Here is a 23,036-nt window from a genome sequence, read left to right as displayed (position 1 = left end):
CAGAATAAGGCTGCATGTTGGATCATCATGTTTATTAACTTTGCTCTGGGATATTCAACTGTAACATGCAACTTCACCACTAAATGTTGCTAAATCCTACACACTGTATCTTTAAGTTGAAAACAGCAACAATACACACACACACAGCACACTGCCATCTGTCACTGTCGTTTTCCTTCCGTTAGCAGAGTGAATATATCTGCCATCGAATGTGGTGTTCTATCTCTAAAAAGCAACTTCTGACTCATCATAGAAGACAGTAAAAATAATTTGTGTGTCTGCAGTAAAGATGTTGATGGGAAAGTTTTTTTCTCCAAAAGAGAGCGACAGCATCGTAAATCTCTAGACTAAGGTCAAAGAGGGGAAGCTATAACTCATTGACGCAGCTCTCCATTTCTGACTGACCTTTAACTCCTAATGACTTTTGTCAACCTTCCCATGTTTTAGCAATGTTCTTGTAATTCCACAAAGTAATTTAGCTTTACATGTTTCTGCTTGTGAGCAGAACAAAGGTTATTGAGGAAAAAGACATTTGAATGTTATTTCCTGATGTATATTAAGACATGTATTATGAGATCAGTTTCTATCCGTTAGTTCTCATTCGTTGTTTCCATATTCAACAAAAAAGGTTGTTTTTTGTATTTTTGATTTTATGCTCAAATTAAATGAGCAAATGAAGAGTTTTGTATTGTTCAGGGGAAATAATTGGGTGTTAGATAAAATCAAAACAACCAATTTTTAGTTTTTCTCAACTGAATATGGATAAAACAAATCATGTTATGTTATTTTTCCACCATTTGAACAGTTGCAGTTTTTTCTTTCTTACTGAGTGTCAACCATTATTTAAATACGAAAGACCACAGCTCAAACCTTTATAGGACTCTGGGCCACACTGCTGCACAGACTTACAGAATTTAAAGTACCTGTGTAAAGTGATAGAAATATCTCTTCCTATTGTCAGTCCATGGGAACTGACCAAGGTGGTTTACCAACCACCTTACCAAAATTGAATGATTAAAATTCAATTCACTAAGTAAAGATTAGGTTTCAAATCATGTAAATTTCAGCAACATTCTCTGCTCTGAGACACCTCACTTTTTGGGGGAGCTGACATCCAAGAAGTCTTGGTTCGTTGTACAGAAAAGAAAGTAAACACACTGGTATTAAACTTCCTATTCAACAAACGTGCAGAGAAGAAACATTAACCTGCTTTGGCTCTGCTGAAAGCATGTATGTGAATCAGTGTCTGCTGGAGGAGTTCTGTCCTGCTGTCACACCCACAGTCTGGTCTACTCAATTAACAGGAGACCACGGTCAGTGAATGTCAGTGTTTGTACAGCAAATAAACGTAAACGCTCCAGTATCAAACCACCTGTTTACCAAACATGTAGAGAAGCCACATTTTTTACAATTTTAATCGCAGTTTACCATCATACACACTACTATACACAACCACAGAACTGGTTTAGATACAAACGTCCCCCTCTCTTCCTCTTTATCAGTGGTACCTGCAGCAAGCTCTTCTTTCTGTTCTTCTCTACAGTAATCCCTCACATTTAGGAATTTTGAAGTGGCAGAGCTTTTCTATGTTTCTGCATTGAGGTAAGAAACATTTTTTAGAAAGAAGACATATCAGCTAGCTAGCAAATCAAATGCAGTAGTGTAGGAGCAGAAATGAAGAGGGGAGACGTTAATAAATTGACAGTTGTTATATCCTTACAGTGTTACAGAGGAGGAGTTATGCTCCTGTGTTTCATGGAACCATACTCTTATTCTTAAAAAAAATGAACAGACAACTGGGAAGAAACTGTCTTTACTCCACAGATGTAATCTGTTTTTTTTTTCATATGTTCTCAGCCATAATTTCCTTAGATATATAATGTGTGAAGAGGAGCATTTGTTTTACAGGGTATTTAATTTTCAAAGTGTCACATTTTCACAGGACTCTTGCGCAACCAGACCCGAAGCTTTGTCCCGAGTCAAAGCCAACAGAAACGCCTGAAACCAAGGCTTTGCTTATCAAGGGGACAAGTATGAGCAAATGTGATAACACATGAAAGAGAAGTTGCTCTGAAGTCGAGACATGCCGCAACTAGAACTGTACTTGCTCAAACTCTCACATGTTGAGAAGAGCAAACACATATGGAGGAATGTCTTTTTTTATGAGGTCTAATCATAGCTCTATTGGCTTGCTGATGAGTCTTAATGTTGCGTGGTGGTGAATAAATGTCTGTTGATATCTGGCTGGCTTTGAGTCTGGAACAAATCCTGCTGATAAGATTGTTTGATGTCTTTGATGCATGGACGAACAAACCACCTCCAAATCTCCTGAAACTGCAGCCAAGAAAGTCCCTCTGTTGCACCAGTAGTACAGAACTGCTACCCACCCAGCTTCATGGACAAACACACCACTTAACTGGTCTACACATATATTATGAATGAGGTGCTGAGTGGAGATAGGTTCTAGATCTGACCTGCTTCAGGTCCTATCTTGCAATCACTGTAACAAACAAATCACACAGTAACGTTGCCATTGCTAAATGAGTTTTGGTCTCTGTAATTAACAGGCTCGCTGCATTGCTCATCGCAGCAGATGGAGGTCTTCACCTCACAGGACCAGAGGCTGTGGTTTTCAGGATTTACTGTGTAGTGTTCAAGGTATAACTCACAGTCAAAGGCTCATCTTCTTTAGCCAGCAATGAGATGATAAAGTGCACTAACTCACATCAGGTGGTTATGTTTGTGTGCGTGTCCCGAGTTTAGAGGCCAGTTAAGTGGGGAATGTCTTTGAAAGTGCTTCTTATCGTGTAATCTTTGGAATGACAGAGAAATAAATGGGACATGGGCAGCCAGATTTGTATAGTAAAAAAAACAGAAGGGGAAAGGAAGAACAGTAGCAAAAAAAAGCACTGTGGATTTTTTGGGACATGTTATGTATTGAATAACAGCATTGTCTCTTCAGGACAAAAAGTCGCTGACCAGTCAAAGATAACTGTCCGACATCAACTAGATAGAAAAACCAGACAGCAGAAAAGGGCAGACAGCAACATACATATGAACAAGCTGCACTGGTAGAAAGCTCATGGGGATATTAGTAATTTTTGGAAAACAACTTTTCTCATGCACACATAGTGGCAGACCCTTTTCTGTATCAGAGGAAACTAAAAGACAATGACTCATGAAGCTGCAAATGTTTCCCTTGTTGTACTTGACAGCATTAGTCAGCATGAACAATCCCATGGTAATTTGTTTTATATGGCCTCCTCTTCATGACAGGATCTAAGGATTTAGTGTGAATCAGCCATTATAGTCATAATTACAGTTCACGATCCTCTAGCTCCATTATCAAGTCCAAATTTTATGTTTTGAATATATCTACCAAATTAATCAAAAATCTATAGAAAGAAATAACGGAATTGCCAAATTTTACTTATGAAGACCATGCTGGAATATTATGAGAGACAATTCAGGAATATCTAAAGTGGCGAGGTAATGACTAGAGTCAAAAGAACCATGATGATAGGTCAGACATGATGACTCTTTACTCTAATAACAACATTGTGTGTTAAGGTTTATGGGTGAGTGACGTCTCTGTATGTAATGAGTGATAACCCTTGAACCATGTCAAAATATTACAGGGCTTTTTGACATACAGCATTAATGCTAGTTGGAAGACTTGTTTATTGACCTCACATAAGTCATCAACCCGTTTCCTTGGTTATGCTCCAAGTGGGTGAGAAAGGATGAGACAACAATATGGATAATGACAGCAATAAAGTATATACTAGTAAACATTGTGTTATAAGATGACAAACTGTTGCATCAGTCTCTGTTTCAGTGTATAACTTGCCAATGCTACAGTTCCATCTACCTCTATACAGCTTGTCATTGAGAATGCCAATCAGCTAAACTGTAACAGTGATACAGGCCACAGAAACCAAAGACTAATATAAAGTCACTTTTCTGAAAGTCACTGGCAGATCTGTTAGCACCAGGCATGAAATTACAGTCAGTGGATCTTTCTCAAAGTTGTTCTCCCATGAAATTCCCAAACAATGGCCCGTATTGTACTTCAGGAAGAGAAAAAAAAAGATACAAGGAAAAACAGGAAGGAGAGCATAGAAAACAAGGTACAGGTAGGTAAAGAGAAACACTGCTCTGTGTGAAACTGGTACTTCATAATAAATATTTGCATTTATATATATTTATATAATATACTGTATTTTACTTTAATTTTATTTTCCTTATGTTTATCATTATCTTTCTTTTCCTTTTGGCTGCTCCCTTCAGGGGTCGCCACAGCCAATCAACCTTTGTCATTATCATCCCCACTAAAAGTTTTGTACCTCAATGGTCTTCCTCTTGATCTTCCTCTGATTTTCGAGACGTTCCTTTTCTTTCTCCACAGCCCTGGTGGACTCCCTCAGTCGCTCCAGGTCTTGCTGGTATGTCTCCCTCTGTCGGTCAAGCTCCTCCCTCTCTTTTGTCAGGTGTTCCTGCACCAAAACAAAAACAAGCAACATTGCCAAATTTCTGAAGATAAGTAACCATCTAATGATTAAATCTGATCAGACCTAGAACAAAGAACACAGAAATTCATGTGATGACAGTGCAGCAAATGTGCTTCACCTCCAACTGTCGGCACTCCTCCTCTCTTTGTTGGAGCTTCGCCTCCGTGGCCTCGACTTGCTGCCGGTGCCTCTCCCGCTCCTTCTCCCAGCGCTGCTGCTCTTGCTGGTGCTGAGACTGTAGTTTGTGAAAGCTGGCCAGTTCTTCTCTCTGTAGGGCCAGAGTCCGCTGCTTCTCCTGCTCTAGGAGGACATTCCCTCTGTGGCGGCCGGGCAGAGAGGCCTGCTCAGTCAAGGAGGCCCGCTGTAGCTCGATCTGACTGTCCTGCTGTGATACGACCGCCTGATGATCAGGAGAGCACATAAGGAAAAATATGTTTATTTGCTAATAGAGAGACACCTTACAGCGTTGTATGGAACATAATTCAAGTTAAACAGTATTACCTGCAGACTATAGAGGCTTTGGGAGAGTATCAGCACTCTGTCAAAGAACTGGACCAGCAACAAAGATCAGGTTAGTATTATCAAAATAACCAGAGTCATATACAAGATACAAGATTTCATCACATTATCAAAACTGTATGGGTCATATTTCCAGTGCAGCAGTGAATATCAAAACCCAAAATGTAGTCTAGCACAAGGTGACACATCAGAGGAGACGAGTTTACCTCAGCCTCAGGGAAGGAGTTGGACCAGACACGGTTCCATCTACCCAGAGACCATGTGCTCTCATCAACCTGAGCAATAAGAGTCAGGCACATAATGAGGCATATAAATGAAAAAAAAAACATCAACAATGTGTAATGATCATACTAGTACTACAGATTACATACCCTAAACATTAACAAACTTAAAATGTGTTGTAGTACCAAATGAAGTAGGAGATGTTGTTCTAAGCTATAGGGATGTAAAAGGAAAACTCCAAATTTTCTTTGGCAAATGTTAATTATTGCATTGTATCAACATTATTATGAGTAAACCTAGCTTTGTTGGTTATGAGCATATTGTTACATTATGTCACCAGGATTTACTGTAAGGCTTCCATTTATGAACTAACAAAATAACCTAACAGAAGATACGGTTACCGTAAACATCAGGACATGGAAACATTCCAGATGACTTAGTCTGTTTACTATTTACAGGAAATAACATTATAACTCATCCCAGTGAGTGTATGTGGAGCACCTACCGTCTGCTCCTGGGTGTGGTTACCACGAAGGTCTTTGAGCTGAGGGTCAGAGCTGGCTCTCTGGCTTCTGTCTCTGTTTCTGTACTCGCCACAAAGGTTCTTCTTCACACTGCCATCTGGCATGGACACAGCAACACCAATAAACAGACACAATGACAAACACATGCACAAATGAATAAACCAAAGTGATACACAGAAATGTGTATCATGTGAAACCACATACATACGCATGCAAAACAAACAAAAACGGTCTACATTTGTTTTAGTAGTTACAACTAGAACCAACTTTGACAGAGTCAGCTAATTTAATTTTGCACAAATGCAACTGAAATACAACAGCAAAATCTATTAGTCTGTGGACTTCCTTAGGGCATGAAGTGGACACTTACTCTTATTCAGGATGGAGGGGCTGCTGTCATAGCCCCCAAAAGTGTCTGCTCGCCTGGGCAGAACCCCAGAGATAGCTCCTTCCTCCAACTGAGAGACTGAAGCCTCCTCCCTCATGTGAGACTGCAGCAGGTTCTGGAGGTTCTCCACTGAAATGAAAGAGGTTTCAGAAGAACAGGTGAACATAGTGATAGGTTTATGGGAACAGGGAAAATATATAAACTAGAAGTTGACAAAATTAATGTATAACTCCCTCAGTGCCTTACGACTGTGTGGACATATAGCATTGTCTTACCCTCAGTGAGAGCTCCTTTGAGCAGGGCCTCCCCCTGCTGGAGGTCTGAAGCGTCTCCTCGAAGCAGAAGCCTACACCGCAAGGATGCGTCCTCCAGACCTGCCACAGACTCTGCCATGTCTGCAAACAGCTGCAGCTTCTCAGTGAGAGCCTGCACAATTACGGCATCCTTCTGGCTTAGCCGATCTACAATAAGAAATATGAAATCAAATAAGAAAAGACAAAAAATTTATAAAGAAACTCACTTTTTAAAGTTGGCCACACGCCTAATTATGTAGCTTTAAAAATACAGATGTTATGAGCATTTCAAACTGGCTTAAACAATTATTTGGCTCCTTTTACAATTAAGAGTTGCGCAGGACCCAAAATCATAGCAACTCCACAAACTTGACATTTTTTAAATGATGCATGAGCACCCCCTAGTGGTGTGGTAAAGCTTTTTACTACAGCATTACAGAAGGTGTGTCAATTCTTGTGATAGATTACCTTGAAAATCTTTGAACCTGGAAGCTCTGGCCTCTTCCTGCTCACTGAATAGCCTCTCTTCTGTATGAGGACAGCTAAGAGACAGAAGCCAGTTGAGTTGTGTTTATGGACAGATGGAGATAGATGTACAGTCTAATCTGAGTAAGGTTCCAATGCATTTTGGGTCACTGTACAAAGATATACATGTTTTGTGCACTCTGTCCAAGATAGGTAAAGTAACCAGAATTTTCCACAATTTAAGATCAGTTTAGTGATTTTGGATGAGCCCAAAACAATAAAAACAGGTCACAGAAGACACAGAACAAAACAAAACAAAACAAAAATAGCTACCTCTCAACAGCTTGTCGTATGCGTGTCATCCAAGTGTTTCGCTCCTCCTTGGAAGTGGTGTGGATCTTGTACATCTCTGGCTCATTGGAGGAAGCACAGATAAGAAAGATGCCTTTCTCCTCATGGGCCACTTCCCTGACTATCAGCTTCTGAAGAGAGATCACTGACGGCTTGTTATCCTGGGTGGAACACAGCAACAAAGAGAGGAACACAGAGAATCACTGTAGAGACTAAATACTGGTACAGCAGATGACACGTCAGTGAAACAAAAATCGATTAAATGCATCCAACTGCATCCTTGCAGCATTACTTTACTAGTAATGCTGTTTTTATCCTAACAGAAAGATTAAAGATAAATTACTTACTACTGAAGCAAATACATATTTCTGGTCCTTCTCTTGTAACAATATCAGCACATCTGTCAGAAGCACTGCAAGAATATCTGAAAATACAACAATCAGAAATTACAATTTCATGCTCTAACTTGCCAGCTGGAAATGTGGTAGAGGTTGAAAGACAAAGTATATTTCAAGTCTTTCTTAGTGCTAACAACAAAAACACGTTAGTAATTTATTTTTACAACAGCAGCATATACTGTATATTCATGTTACTAGTTAGTAGATCAGTGTTTTGTTTTTCTATCACACCTTTGAGTCTGCCAGAAGCAGCTTTCCATGTGACGATGCCCTCATAAAGAAGTCGTCTCCTGGCCAGTGCCAGGTCCTCCCTGCGAAACACTCGGCCATCTTTGATTTTTCCCATTGCTTTTGGTTCCATCTTGTTATGTATGTCTCGGAGTCGAGTCGTCTTTTCATAGAGATTAACCAGCGTGTCCACCTGAACGATGGTTTCTTTGATTAGACCCAGAGCTTGAGTCAAATCTTCATGCTCTTCTGTTCCAGCTAAAGGCAGAAAAACATTACATTATAGCAAAATTAAAACTACTGAAAAACAAGTAAGTTTTCTCACTTATTTGACTTGTGTGATCGAAATTTAATTAGCAGAAAAAATATATGTAAAATAATAGACCTTCAGTATTATGCAGAATTCGCTCCACTAGCAGTGGGTACTTGGTTATGCGTTGGGTCACCAGAAGATTGCACTCAGTCACTCCTAACCTCCGCACAATGGACAGGTTTCTGATTTTCTGAAATAAAAAGAGCATCATTTATTTAAAAGTCCACACATACACATGAAAACTGTAGTTTTCCTTCTTTGTTCTTAAAATATTTTCCCACCAAAACAGTGACACACCATTTGCTGCCCAAGTGAAAACATAAACCACATTTTAAGTAAACACCAAACTACACTGGCCAATCAGAGGTATGAAAAGAAGGCACATCGAAGAAGAGTGACCGTGATAAAGGTTTTTCTTTTAAAAAGATCAGACAGTAAATCTTAGGACAAAATGGAGTCTTGCCAGTCCAAGTATACGGACCAAAAGAAGCAAAGTTAGAGGTCAGTTCTGTGTCAGAAGTGTTGGACATACCAGGGACATCTGAAGCAAATTCAGTTAAAAATATATAATATATAAATAATCTATGTCTCAAGAAATTGGAATATGCAAATAACAAGTCTCACCCGTATGATGTTGTGGAACTTTTTGTTGTTTTGCATCTGTTCTTTGTAGAAGTTGACAGCCTCAGTGTGGCGACTGCAAAAATCTCCATAGCTGTCCTTCATCCTCTCTCCAATTTCACCTGAGAACTGTAGAACAAAGTAAACGGTTATATTAGTCATGTTGTCAGGTCACCCTTCTGTTTTTGCAGTCAGTGCAAACTGCATTGTGTATTATGCTCTTTACAGGAGAGAACATAATGCCTGGCTTTGATAAATGTGTGTGCTATTGTTAAAAGACGATTCACGTGTTCTTCCTACCTGTGTGATCAGAATGTCTGCCACTCTGTTGATAGTGTAGTTCCTGTTGCTTGGCAAGACAAGGTTCTCTCGCCGCCGCTCTTTTAGACAAGACAGGAAATGTGTGTGAAGTTCCAGGAGATTTTCCAAGCGAGGAAAGAGGCAGTCCAGCCTGCTGGAGTCCATCTGGAGGTTGTCCTTCAACTCCCGCAAGTAAACACGCAGCATAATCTTCAGAGTTCGCACATGGTGCATTTCCGTCTGCATCAGCTCTGTAAAAAGACATTATGTTATACATTTATGTCATTTTCATGTAAAGCTCATACTTTCAAAAGTTACATAGGTTTTCAGAGTTAGAAATAAATGTAATTGTTGCCATTGATGTATTCATGTAAACATGGTTAATATCTCAGGTTCACCTACTTTGAATTCAACACAAATTTTATAGTATCATACAAGTGCAATTCAGCAGTGGATACTTTTACAAAGCAAAAATTCCAACAGTGACTGGTTTCAATGTTCCTCTGCTATTGTTCATAGTACTGATGAGTCTACTTGTCAATCCACGGGACAGGTAACTCAAGCAGTGAACAGACATAGTTCTTAGGAATGCATCCTAAGAAATCTCTCTTACCATAAATCACATCCTGTCTTTTAACAGTTTGTTTGGAGTGCTTTTTCGCAAACTGTTGATCAACAACCACACTCCATGACTCTGCATCCAGGTCCTGGGCGTCAGACTCCAGATCCGCCCGCACTGGTGCATAGTGAGCATCTGTAAAGAGGAGCAGAGGCATCGACCACTATTAACATGTATATTGGTGTTTTCACAGGAAGGACATAGTTCAACAAAAGCAAAAACGTCTTTATCAATTGTCTTAAATCTAAAATACAAAATATTGCCAGCCAATCTTTGATCATGTTTTTGCCCTGGCAGCTGGGAAAAAAGATGTACTGCCAGTCCGCAGTTAGCCTCTGTGGATCTCCCACACACTCCAACTTAATGAGACAGTGAGGTCACTCCTGACTCTACAAAACACACTCCACACAATTTCCTCCCAAGATTTAAGTAAACTCCCTGAAGACAAACTATCACTCAGACGGCACTTGGGCAAACAAATCTTAGTTAACAAGCAAAGAAAGGGTAAATGAATGAATAAACGCTATAAAAACACTTACCCGAACATTTCAAACAACTTCTGTCTCCACCTTAATTAATCAACTCACCTTCTACGATAATGGACTCAGTAGTGGAGGGAGCAAGGGAAATGGCATCTTCGTTGCAGCGTTTTGAGCGGAGAGAATCAGTCTCATCCATCTCCCCAAGGAGGGATCTAAAGGATGATAACCACAGGTCCAAGGTGGCATACACACACTTAAAGTGATATAAATCAATCCCTCCATTGATTATTTTTTCTCTCCATCTTCTACTTTACTAAGCAGTGCAGCATAAAGTTAATCAAATTCTGAGACACTCTAGCTTTACTTTCAAGAGGTTTCATTATTAGTAAAGAAAACTGGTGTTGACACATTAACAACAAATACACATCTCATGGTTACATCAATAAGTAATATATGAGCTGAGAAGAGAATAATCTAAAATTATTCTATATTAACATATAGCAGATATGCAGGGGATTAAAGATTTGGCAGCTTTTCTGTGTTTATTTTAATTTCTCATCCCTATATCCCTCGGGGTCTCCAGAGCATTTTTAAGAGTTAGATACTCACCCTGAACTGTTATGGTGATGGAGAGTGTGGTCAAAGTTGGAGGTAGATGCTGCAGTAGAGCTGGTGGTTGAGGTGACAGTCAGTTGATTGTTAGGTCCCCATTGACTAATGGTCATGCCTGGGGTGCACAGCAAACCTGGGAGGCCATCCAAGGTCTGTGATAAGACTGGACCCGTCAGGGTCTGCTCTCTGTCCCAGTCTTTCAGTGCTGGAGAAAGAGGAGAGAGCGAGAGAGAGAAAGTGAACAAAGGAATTGAAAAGGAACAGAGAAGCGTCATGAAGAAGAGTGGAGAAAATAACTGATCAGCAGAGAGGAGAAGAGGATGAAAGCTAAGAGTATGCTTGTTTGGACTGTTCAATCATGGCAGCGGAGCTAGCATTTACCCAGGTCACTAGGACCTGGGTTTTTTCTTCGTTTATTAATAAAAAGTCATATTGCTTGTATAATATTATATAACCAGGAGTAAATCACTTGGCTGTTCTTAGTTTTACCTACAACCTGTTAGAAGTCAGTCTATCGTTTCGACATGCAGTGCGTACTTCAAGTCTGCATTCATACATGTTCTGCTTACCAGGGTAAGGAGATCCTGATGAGCCAGACTTCAGAAGAGAATCTCTCTGTATGTAAAAAATAAATAAATACATAAATAAAAAAGGGCAACATTTTAAAAAAGGTAATTTTCTTCAGCTTTTCTCTGCAGACAATTTTAAAATTCCCCAACTGAAACTGTTCACATGGCTTAGTTATATCACAGGCAGATTCATATTAAGATGTAGACAAAAACACATAATCTTGAGTAGAGTTGTGTTAAAAGCAAATTTTCAAAAGTGCTTTTTGAAAGCCTGTTGAGGTGCATTTGCTCAAATGAGCGCCTGTGTGCTTTTGAGCTCATAATGTGATCTTCACAATTAATTAATATACAATAAAATAGAACTTATATTAATAAAGAAGTAAGATGTTTTCCACCAGGTTGGCTTGGAGTAAGTGTCACACAAATGCTACATTTGATTTTTATTCATTTTTGTTTCAGTTTTTTCTCTAGATCTAACTTTGTGCTACTGATCCAGCGACTGACCATGTACATAATACATATGCAAATAAATAATCAAGTTATGCAAAATAAGACAGTGGAAGTTTAGGTACACGGATGATTTCCCTGTGGCCTTAGATCATGTTCTCATGTGCTACACAGTAGTGCTTACCTTATTTTTGCTGTTGGTGCACTCACCCAGCAGAGATCTGCAGCTCTTGTGAACGTTCACAGCACAATCTGAGAAACAGCAGAGCAGAAACGCAGTGTTGTATTGATCTTGAGATACAATTTGTACAGTGCAGATTATACAGAGGCAACAGTGGTGGCTTTTGGACTGAACCAGGATAGGATTAATAGTAACGCAAGCCAAATTCCAAACCCATGCTTATTAGAATACAGTGGACGGCTGTGATTCAAACAAGACATCGAAACAAAAGCACTGAGTATTTCCAGCTGATGTTAAAAAAAATTAGATGTCAAGCAAAACTTAAATATTTTTATCACTACATGGACAATCATATCTGGCACCATGAGCCTGGTGTTGCAGTAACTCTGGCTTCTGTTTGTTTATAAGAAGAAGATTCAAATCATTGTAGGCATCTCAGGAGGAACTCCCTTTTTCTCAGTTTACACACTTCTTTTTCTCCCCCCACTTTTCTTCCTGTTTGGAAAACACCACTGTTGTTACCAAGTATTGATTGAGAAACTAATTGGATCACTGCTGATTAGCACAACTACAAATCAAAAACATTATGTGGGTAGTAAGTCGTCTCCCGTGTCCTAGTCAATTAATGAAGAAACTTTATAGTTCAATCTATCAGTGTGGCTACATTCTGTGAAAGGTAAACACCAGAGGAATTACTTGAGGGACCAGCTTGGACAAACAAATCGAGTCAGCATTATGCAAAGTCTGATCCCAACCCAGGTAGCCCACACTGACATGGACAAGAAACACATGGCCTGACCATGAAAACAAACAAACAAACAAACATACATATATATATATATATATATATATATATATATATATTGCACTCAGCATATACACATATACATACATATACATACATATATATATATATACATATACACACATATATATATACATATATATATATATACACATATATATATAAATACACACACACACACACATATATATACATATATTTACACACACACATAAACTAAAATGAGCTTGCTTCACATTGATCCTAATCTTTACGGGTAAAAGGGAATCTGAAATGTTATGCATTTGCTTTTTGTATTTTCTTAAAAACAAGAAGCAGTTAAACAGTTACCAGCCATTTTCCTTATACCATGCAGTTTGTTATTTCCAACTTTTCTTCTTGTGGATGAAGAGTGATCAGAGTTAAATAATTATGAAAACAGTTTAAGGCCAGTGAACAGTGGCCCCTCTACGTACATCATATCACATGGGCTGGAGGCATTATTGTGATTGAATCTTGTTGACACTGGCTCTGCTTTGGTTAATGACAGAGTGTAGACACAACACATACTGGTAACTTCCACTACCAGTTGCACAATTTACTGTAAAGGCTTCTGTTGCTTATTTCTCTATTTGGGCGGGTACAATACATAATGATAAATAAAGAATAATGTATTATCATTTGCCCTGATCTTCTACAACTGACTTTCAATTCTCAAACTTGTTTTCTTCAGTCTCCTTCTCTTTGGTAATAAATGAACAATTTCTCACAGATTTGAATGAAAATAATGCAGTAACTTGCTTCTTAATGATCCTCACCAGGAGTGTCATGTCCCTCAACCAGCAATGACCTGATATTACAGTACAGAGGAAAATTTGCACCAAACCACAACAATATCTAATAAGGGCATACCCCTGTAGACCTTATTGCTTCATACGAGCTAGGATTCCTTAGATTGTACTCAGTTAAGTCAAAAAACTCACAGCCGAACCCAGAGCTAATTTTTTCTACTTGCAAAATCCGACCCTGCAGGTAAAAGACAAAAAGCGCAACATACCACCACTGTGTAAGTCTGCTGGGTAAGTAATCCATCTTCAAACCGTTTCAAGCAAAGCCTCAACACACTGACTGAGAAACACTGGGGAAAAAAAGGATTGTTCAGAACAGGAAAAGATAAGAGGACATGACAGATCAGCAAATCTGGATGGAATAAAATGCTGTGTCAATGCAACATCAGCTTAAGTCATCTCTGATGTAAACTGCGTAAACTGCTTCAGTTCAAGAATGTATTCAAAATGCATGCAAACATTTTGCTTCATGGACATAGAAAAAAATCCCAAGAGTAGAAAGAACATTCGGTCGTCCCTTTGCAGATATAATGGAACAGAACTTTTTTGCAGCTTCACACCAATTTAATGTGTGATACAAGCAGAGAAAACAAACCCAAGTTGTTGGGAAGAGTCACAACGACAGATTAAAGTAATCACAACTTTGTCATAAGGCTTGAATAAACTGTCACCATTGAACAGAACCCGTGGGTGAGTGATACTCAGCTTAGCCACTCTTAAGGAGCATGATAAAATAACTTGCTCATGTCAGCAGCACTGAGGTTTGCAGCTGATTCACAGGACCCTCGACTTCATCACAAAGACCACACACAACTCTGCTGACTGGTTTTTGTGACTATTGGCCTATCACCCCACTTATGGTGAACAGCCATGTACTCTTCAGATATTCACTGAATGAACTAGAAATGCAAGCAAAAACCAATTGGAGAAAATAAATTATCTGGACGAGTTTAAAATCACATGTGGTACTTGTCCCACTTAAGCAGAAGAATCTGTTGCTACGTGCTATCTCATGGCATGAGGCCCCAATCAACAGAGCACTAGATAGCACTGGGTGGATACTTCCAGAGAAACGTTATGTCATAGGACACTCATAAGGTGTTTTTTTTTCCATACAGCCTACAAATAAGAAAAGTGCATGTAACACTTTGTATATAAAGTTTTGCAAGTATTATCTTAGCCATTACAACTGCATTACAATTCTGAAACATGCTATGATTGCTTTGATTTCATTTATTTAAAATATCCCAAACACACATTTTAGTGTTTTCACAGAAAAAACACAACCATCACATATAGTTGTAAAAACCAACCTGGAGGAAAACCCTAAATCAGCCTCTTTTACACAGCAACCACCAAACCTGATTCATGTGTGCTTTGGTAATATACGCATTGCATGTAGAAGAGATTACTCAACTCCATTATACAAGAAAGACAAAAACATTAATACTTGGGGGCAAATTCTGAAGCAGCGAGACAAACCATGACATGATCTAGAAAAGGAGAAGGAACCAGGGCTCATGGAGCGTTTTACTCAGTGAAGTGAAATATCTCTGCTAGTCATATTTTCACTCACAAATGGGGTCAGGGTTAACATTAAAGACCAATAACGCAGATAAAATTAGGGGGTAGAGGTATATCACAAAATCCTATATGTGAACATTCATTAAATGGTGGGTATGGTTATGACGGAGGAAATCATAAGATTTTGAGGGCAATTCAGACACAGATTCAAGGCAGTCCTCTTTCTTACACTGTGGGAAACTGAGAGGGCTTGGTGGAGGCATGCAATCTCTGAGGGCTTTCTCTAGTTTTACTCTTTCAATCATTGCTACTTGGCCGATCTGCCTAGTAAGTGCAGCGAGTAGATGGTAAAATGAGTAAGGAAGTGAAAATCTACTGACAGGCTCTCAAACGCTCAACCATGCTGCAAGACAAAGAGCAGTGATGCATGAAGAAGTAGTAGTGCTAACAGGGTGAGGCTGGTGAGACCTAGAGTCAGTGGTGTGGGCTGATAGGCACTAGCAGACCTGTCAAGCACAATTAGCACCATGTGACCCACTCAAAGAAAACTGAATCAGAGCAGAGAGGTCGAGGAGCGAGGGAGCAAGCTCAACACTCAGTCTCGACTGTTCCCATTGATCGATGTTAACATAACGCACTGGTAGATGGGTATCACCTGCCTCCCTGTGGATTTCTAAGAATTTCACAATCAATAATATGATTTAACACATGGAGGCTCATGTGGTTTCATAATGGCGAGCCAGTTAGCAGCTGCAGTCTGAGCCAACTGGGTGGGAGTACTAGTACAAACACAAGAGACAGTATAACACAAACACGCATGCACCTCGCCAAACTGTAAACATGAATATTGCTTCACCCAAAATTTGACATTCTTACCACATTAAAGGTAATGTCCATGCAGAACAGTAACCATTTTATAGTCCACTTCGAGTAAATAACAAGTTATCCCATGAAGCTAACGGTAGCTAACTTAGCAATCACCTGTTGAGCTTTACAGAAAGTCCACACAAAGCAGCCAAGACAAACTTGCAAATGGAGTGAAACTCAAAGTATAAGCAAGTCAGTAATAAAGCCAAATAGTGCTGGTGTGGTTGTTTGATAATATGTAATGTTTTAAGCTAAATAAAGACAACCCACTCTCTTGTTTTTCCAATAGAGGCGGTTGGAGAAAGGCTAACAACTAGCTAATAGCTACTCCGCTACATGTACAGTCTCGAGTCCGACCCGTTTGCGACAAACTGAGCATATGACAAAGTTTAGTTTGCAAACTCTTTACTTACTCACGGACTCAACCCAAGGCCAACTAAACAAATAACTAATACACATTAAATAAGCGGATGGTTAGCTATAACTAGCCCTTAGCTGGTCGAGCTAGCAGCAAGGATGGCTGAAAAGTCCCACTGAGCGGAACAACGAGAGCCATATCCACCTGATCCCAAGCTACAGTAGCTGCCCCTTACCGTTTCACCGGAACCCGGATTTATCTGAGTCCGCTGCATCCAATGGGGAGCTTCGCCTGCCCGTGAACCACACAAACTAGTTCAGCCATTGAAAACCAGAAGCAACAAGTATGACACTCTGGGTTCAGTCCAGTTTTGTGTCCTGCTCACTAGGAACAATCTCTGGCACACAAACGACGCATTCCACAGGCTGATGCTCGGCTGAATCCCCACAGGGGCTTGGTTCAAATTAAAGGGACACTCACTTGTTTTCTCACGCCTCTCTCTGTGTGTTACTTCTTTGGGACCTTTTCTGGTACAAATACTGACCTTGTAAGGACCAGGAGTCCTCATAGAGACCGAAACCTCGTGGAGACCAAACGGTTAAGTGTTGGGCTTAAATGAGGTTAATGTTAGGGTTAGGCATTAATGGTTATGCATAGTGATAATACTTTGATTAGGCTGTGTACATGAATGGAGTTCAATTAAGCTTCCAAAGAGCTGCACAAACATGTGTGTTATATGAAAAAGAGATAATATAAGTGTGTTAATCTGACTGTGATAGTCTGGTGATTATGCGGATGTGTGTGTGTGTCTGTGTTTACCAACAACACAAAATAGCCCTACAGTCTGGATTCATGTTGTTATGGCTGAAAGAAATATGTAACACAAAGAGTGAGATAAATGTGCGTTACTAGTTTCTGGTTCATGTCTGTAAGAAGCAGTACTGTCCTGAATGACACTGGTGAAACGCAGTGCCCTTCGTCTCCTACACTATACCAAAACAGCTTTGTTTAATAAGCTCACTCTTAAAAACAGTCATACATTGTACCCCCTCCTGCCAGACTCTAAAATGTATATGCTTATGAATTGTAGATGGTTTGTATATATATTTATATGTAGTCATAACCATTCACATGGCACTGGGATAACTGTATTCACGATCTCCTGGTTGAAAGACAGTCCACTCTACCACTGAACCAAGGCTGCACCATGACTTTGTCCCCACACAGAGAAAGTTACAAGTCACTGAACAATAGTGAAGTGAAAGCAAGGAGTAGCTGCTCATCGCCTTCAAACAGTCTACTTCAGTGAAAATGAAATGGCCGTAATAGTGAGAGCAGTTCTGGTTCCCTATTGGAAAATTTATTTGATGATGTGAAATTCTGCACCATCAGACCACATGGCTTATGAGAATGCTGCCACTCTCTTACAGTAATGCCAACAAATGTGTCCACATTGTTGTTCTTGGAGGAAATACCCTCAGTGGGAGTCAAAAAGTATCACTTTTAATATGATGTTGGTGCACTTTAATGTGCAGTAGGTCAGTCTGCACTTTTAATGGATGCAAGAATAACACTCAACTTCATTTTTTATACAGTTATGGTCCAGTGCATTTGCATAATTTGTTCCATTTCATAATTTCACAGTATACCGGCTGTACTTTGCTCTGCCTATATATTAGCTGAAGCTTTTACTGTTCATAAATACATTCATATATCTAACTACTCAACCAAGCAAAATAAAACTGACTTTGTGATAATAACTAAAACATTGCTTCCACTTTAAGATAAACATAAAACAAAATGTGCATTTTATGCATTTTTTTTTGTCAACCATCACTGAATTTGATCCTGGCATTTCAACATTAACTTTAGGTAAAAATGTTGATAAAGTCTATACTGCAGTGTCACGTATCTGTTTGACAGCTAAATATTTAAAAACATTTAATTTGTTGCCACACACATTAAGTCTGTGCAGTTCAATACACATTGTACTAAAATATTGTAGAATAATATGTCATTTAAATGGACAATTGACATTTGCAGGGTTTTATAATATAATATGTTTATCTTAGTTCATACTTGAATAATTAATTTGTAATTAACTGAAGCCGCAAATCTACTACCAAAAACTGTGGTACTAATGATAATAAAAACAAAAATTAACACTTATTCATTCACGGCTAAATTACTCTCACAGTTTCACACGTTTCTTCATTGTATATCAGTTGACCTGCAGGCTGTAGAAGCAGCCCAACAGGTATGTGACGAGTGCAGGTCTACACTCTATGTGAGGAGACGCATTAAGCTGAATTACACACCAATGAAACGGGAAATGTGAACAGCATCACAAGCTGGAGGAACAAAGACAAGGTATGACTCTGAGTCACATTAACGTTTGTCTGAGGATGGGGATAATACATCAGATAACATGTGAGCAGAGTGGTGCAACACAGGTCACACACAGAGTAATGATGTGACATGAACAGAGGATGAAGGAAGTTGCATCAGTGTTTTTGTTTTGTAATTCATCAAGTTCAGATTAGGTTTGAGGAGGAACTGAGAAGGGAACACTGTATTTTAATTATAGTGCTATAATTTGGAACTCAACACAGATTCCAATACATGTATAAAAACATAAAGTCAGAAATAGTTGTGTATTTAAATGATTTAGGTGTTTTGAACTAAGCTCCTTAGATTGACTCTTATTGTGCAAGTGTGGGTTCCAAATATTTCTAATGTTGTGGGGACTTAAATCTGTTTGCATAGTCACATTATGAGGCAAGTCCCCGTATTGTCAATTATTACATTTAAAGACATAAGTTTAAGTAATTCTCCAGGAAATGAATGTAATTCAACCTAATGTCCTTTAAAGTGAAGGAAACCAGACTCTGTGTGTGTGTTTACTTGTATTTGTTACCTCTTTAGGATATTCTCAAGCATAAACACTGACCTTGTCAGGACCAGTACTCCAGTGGTCCGGATTAAGTTAAGGCTAAGGTTTTAATTGTGGTTAGGTTGAGATTAGGGTTATGGTGAAGGTTGGGGATAGTGCTTTGTTTACACTGTGTCCTTAGAGGAGTAGCTGTGCAAACCTGTGTGTGTGTGTGTGTGTGTGTGTGTGTGTGTGTGGCTGTGTGGCTGTGTTTGTTTGCTTGAGTGATCCAGTTACTGCGTGAGTGAGTGAGTGAGTGTGCGAGTGAGTGAGCATGCAGCAGCAGTGTGGATATAAATAGATAGTGTGTGAGCTTAACACCTGCACGCGTGTGTGTCATCCTGACAACAAGCATGGGTGTGTGTTTACACCTGTGGCTGTGGCATTACTCACTCATGCATTGCAGGCCATGCCTTTTCTGCAGGCTCTTGCTACACAGTGAGCAGGTGGCACAGCTGGAAAAAGCGCCTGGCACCAAATAATGTCCACTGCTGCTGCTGCTGCTGTTGCTGCTGCTGCTTCTGCCACACAATTTGTCTTTGGCATCCTTCTCCTTCTGCGGATCTTTTTCTCGGTTCTTACCCTGCAGAGAAACAAGAGAGGGTCTTTGTATGCAAACACGTATGTTGCCTGGCTGGGTATGACATTACACAGTCATGTCTTGTGGCAGGATATGTAACAGTGTAACAGGGGTTGTGTAAGTAGATTAGTGTGCTGTGTGTGCGCCAACATGCACAAACTGTTAACACCTCAGGATTTGACATGTGTAATACAACTGAGCGCAGCCACAGAAATTATTTTCTTACTTTCACCTTCAAAATTCGAAAAAGCATTACCCTTTAGAGTTTCAGTGTTCTAATTCTTATTCTCACTGGTTAACTGACACAAGGTGCAGTACTGTATACAGTGTAAACAGGATGTAGCAACACAGTTTTTTTTTGGTATCCAAACCAGGGCAGCTTACCCTGTGTTCATTAACAGTTCACTGTAGCATATACATTGCACTATGATTTGAAAGTGACAACGTGGACTGTTTGTCTACACTGCATTATACCTTATCTTTATTAAAGGAACCAGCCATTCTGTTCCTCAAAGAACTCAGAGTCCTCTTCACCTTGGTGCCTTTCTCCACCTTCTCTGTACGATCCTCCTCTTCCTCATTCCTGGAAGAAGTGGCAGAGAAGAGAAGTCAGTGGTTCGGAAAAAAACAACATTTATGTGTCATGTTTGGTTTGGAGTTTTTGGAGTATGGGGGGTTTTTTTCCATAAGAGAAAGTAGCCATTTTTTTACAAGACAACCACATTATTACTAAACCAAAACCGACCGTTAACACATAGCAATCAATAAATTAAAGGACCAATGTGTAAGAATTAGTGTGCAACAACTCCACCCATCACCTGTCCCTTTCCCAAGTGCGTTAATGATCTATGGTGGCCTTTGAATAACAGAAAGGATGTCAACACAATTCCATGTGTCTCTCAACTCTCCCATAGTCTCTGTCATTTCCTCCTGCTTTGTTTGTTTATGCATCAGGTTTGTGTGGGCGGAGCTTTTTTCTTTCGTTTGCATAGTAAGCGTCCACTTCAAACTCCAGTTCAGCAGGTCTACACTTATACAAACAAACCTATGGGTAATACGTTAATCCTCTGCCAGTGAAATGTTACACACTGGACCCTTAAGGTCTAATTCTGCAGCTTTGTTGATAAGTTCAGCAATAAGTATGGACGTTACTTACTTATGAGAAAGGAACTCGTACCAAGTGACACTTTCTGAATTTTTGACATCTGATCTGTTGTTCCTCTGCTTGACTCTGTGACAGACAAAATTAAATTACTTAAATGCAGAGAAGAATAGTTTGCAGAGTTTTGTTTAACAGCATGCTGTGACACACACAAATAAGTAGTGATGATGGAAAGAAAGGCAATCTGAAAGTGAAATAAAGTTTAATTAACAAAGCCTTGTGTCCAAACAGATACCTACTCCTTCCCAGACCTGTTACATGTTTACTGACATACTGTGTCAAACTGTGTGAATACATGCAGGTACACACACAAAAACATGCATGTGCAATCAACGCTCTGTGTACACAAACACGCTTAAAGAGTGCAGTGCTCCTCCTGGTCATAATGTGACCTGCCCTGCTGCTGCTGCTGCTGCTCTCATGACTAATGATGTTTGAACGGTGGCAGAAGCAACCAGACCTCCCTCTCCTGTTTACTTACCCATGGTACTGCCTTAGCTCCTGCAGAACTTTCTGTACCATCAGCCTGAGACAAACAAGACACTGTGTCTGAGTGGAGAGGAGAGGAGAGGAGAAGAGAGGAGAGGAGAGGAGAGGAGAGGAGAGGGTGCAGCTGCTGGGAGCTGGGTGTCAAACTTTGATTTACAGAAGAATCCTCCCATGTCTGCTGCATCCACATAATCACCAGACACTCTCACAGTCACATTAACACACATATATGCCTCACACACACACACACACACACACACACACACATAACACGTACACACATTTTTGTGCAGCTATTCCTCTTAGGACACCATTCATTTGAACAGCATCAACAAAGTGTTATCCCTGACCTGAACCATAACCACTAAATGTCTAACTCTAACTTTAACCTAACCACAATTCAAAACTTAGTCCTTAACTTAACCAGTCCTTCAGAAATTAGGCTTGGCCTAACCCTAAAACCAAGTCTTTAAAGTTGTGGGGCGCAGGCACAATATCCCCCAAAAATATAGATTTGTAAATTCTTTGGACCTCTGAAAGTCAACTTCATTTCTAGAGCACATTAAAGCTGAAAGATATAAATGCAGTATATATGTATAAGTCTACACACACACACACACTGAGGGGCCATCTAAGGAGCTGGGAGAGAGGACTGTGGGAGGAGAAGGTTGCAGACATGTGACATGGAGCAGAAATGTCAGGAGGAAATAAGGAAAGCCCCGCTGTTACGTGGGAGTCAGATATCTGCACCACACCACGATAATTTACAGCTAAAGAAAAACAGTATGTGCCCAACGTTACTGCATCGTTCAAAAGCTGCAGGTACAATTCACAGCAAGAGGAGTGTTTTCTTTGTTTTTATACTTTTAAGTATTATTAAACTTGAACTGCCAGGAAATATTCTACAGAGGAAATATTTCATTCCACCACATATTCCAGGTCTGTGAGCGCTCTGTAAGTAACTAATGATGGTGTAGACTTACATATGGCTCTGTCCATCAGTAGAATGAAGATTTTCTTCTGGGTCAAACTCCTCCGCTGCATGAGGGGGAAAAAAGGAAAATGACAAATCCTGCATAATAAATACTAAAAAAAAACAACATAAAAACACTCAGCTCTACCTCCCGCTGCCCTTGCGGCCTGTTTGGACGTCTGGACAACGTGGGAAATGTGTGCTGCTTGGGGATATTCGTCTGAGGCGAGGATTTCTGAGCGGGAATACAGATGTCTGCCAAGTGAACCGCTGGCCTGAAAACATTAAAGCATATACACAGATGTACGTCACATGTACGTTTCACCTCTGGCGGCTCCCCTGTCCGCTGTGCGCGACAGAACAGCATTTAGCGGTTAGTCATTTACATTTTTTGGTTAAAAGCAAATTAGAATGTAACTCATTAAGAGTGCAGAATAGTATCTGGAGGTACATACATGTCAACACTATTAACATAT

The 23,036-nt window shown here is 39.8% G+C and overlaps 1 protein-coding gene across 2 annotated transcripts in view; it reads right to left on the bottom strand.

Moving 5' to 3' along the window:
• arhgef18b (rho/rac guanine nucleotide exchange factor (GEF) 18b) overlaps positions 1-22,830 on the bottom strand; it is a 29,925-nt gene extending 7,095 nt beyond the window's left edge. The window contains exons 1-24 of one of the 2 annotated variants that reach the window (XM_044015788.1): positions 22,709-22,830; positions 22,571-22,625; positions 21,093-21,167; positions 20,411-20,519; positions 19,750-19,939; positions 12,047-12,114; positions 11,416-11,461; positions 10,844-11,051; positions 10,340-10,446; positions 9,747-9,887; positions 9,134-9,384; positions 8,837-8,962; positions 8,285-8,402; positions 7,903-8,157; positions 7,621-7,697; positions 7,256-7,434; positions 6,926-6,999; positions 6,440-6,625; positions 6,147-6,293; positions 5,758-5,873; positions 5,237-5,305; positions 5,013-5,060; positions 4,630-4,911; positions 4,347-4,496 (exon numbers count right to left, since the gene is read on the bottom strand). In XM_044015788.1, coding sequence (XP_043871723.1) covers positions 4,347-4,496; positions 4,630-4,911; positions 5,013-5,060; positions 5,237-5,305; positions 5,758-5,873; positions 6,147-6,293; positions 6,440-6,625; positions 6,926-6,999; positions 7,256-7,434; positions 7,621-7,697; positions 7,903-8,157; positions 8,285-8,402; positions 8,837-8,962; positions 9,134-9,384; positions 9,747-9,887; positions 10,340-10,446; positions 10,844-11,051; positions 11,416-11,461; positions 12,047-12,114; positions 19,750-19,939; positions 20,411-20,437 — 2,865 coding nt within the window. In that variant the 5' untranslated portion in view covers positions 20,438-20,519; positions 21,093-21,167; positions 22,571-22,625; positions 22,709-22,830. Of the gene's footprint in view, positions 1-4,346; positions 4,497-4,629; positions 4,912-5,012; positions 5,061-5,236; positions 5,306-5,757; positions 5,874-6,146; positions 6,294-6,439; positions 6,626-6,925; positions 7,000-7,255; positions 7,435-7,620; positions 7,698-7,902; positions 8,158-8,284; positions 8,403-8,836; positions 8,963-9,133; positions 9,385-9,746; positions 9,888-10,339; positions 10,447-10,843; positions 11,052-11,415; positions 11,462-12,046; positions 12,115-16,659; positions 16,939-19,749; positions 19,940-20,410; positions 20,520-21,092; positions 21,168-22,570; positions 22,626-22,708 lie in introns of those variants that run through there. The other variant, XM_044015789.1, reaches the window with a different exon arrangement.
• Between the last annotated feature and the right edge of the window lie 206 nt (positions 22,831-23,036).

Source organism: Solea senegalensis, unplaced genomic scaffold, assembly GCF_019176455.1.
Source record: "Solea senegalensis isolate Sse05_10M unplaced genomic scaffold, IFAPA_SoseM_1 scf7180000013858, whole genome shotgun sequence".
Taxonomy (NCBI): domain Eukaryota; kingdom Metazoa; phylum Chordata; class Actinopteri; order Pleuronectiformes; family Soleidae; genus Solea; species Solea senegalensis.
The sequence above is the reverse complement of the archived record's forward strand: the minus strand, read 5'-3'. Positions and strand labels throughout refer to the sequence as shown.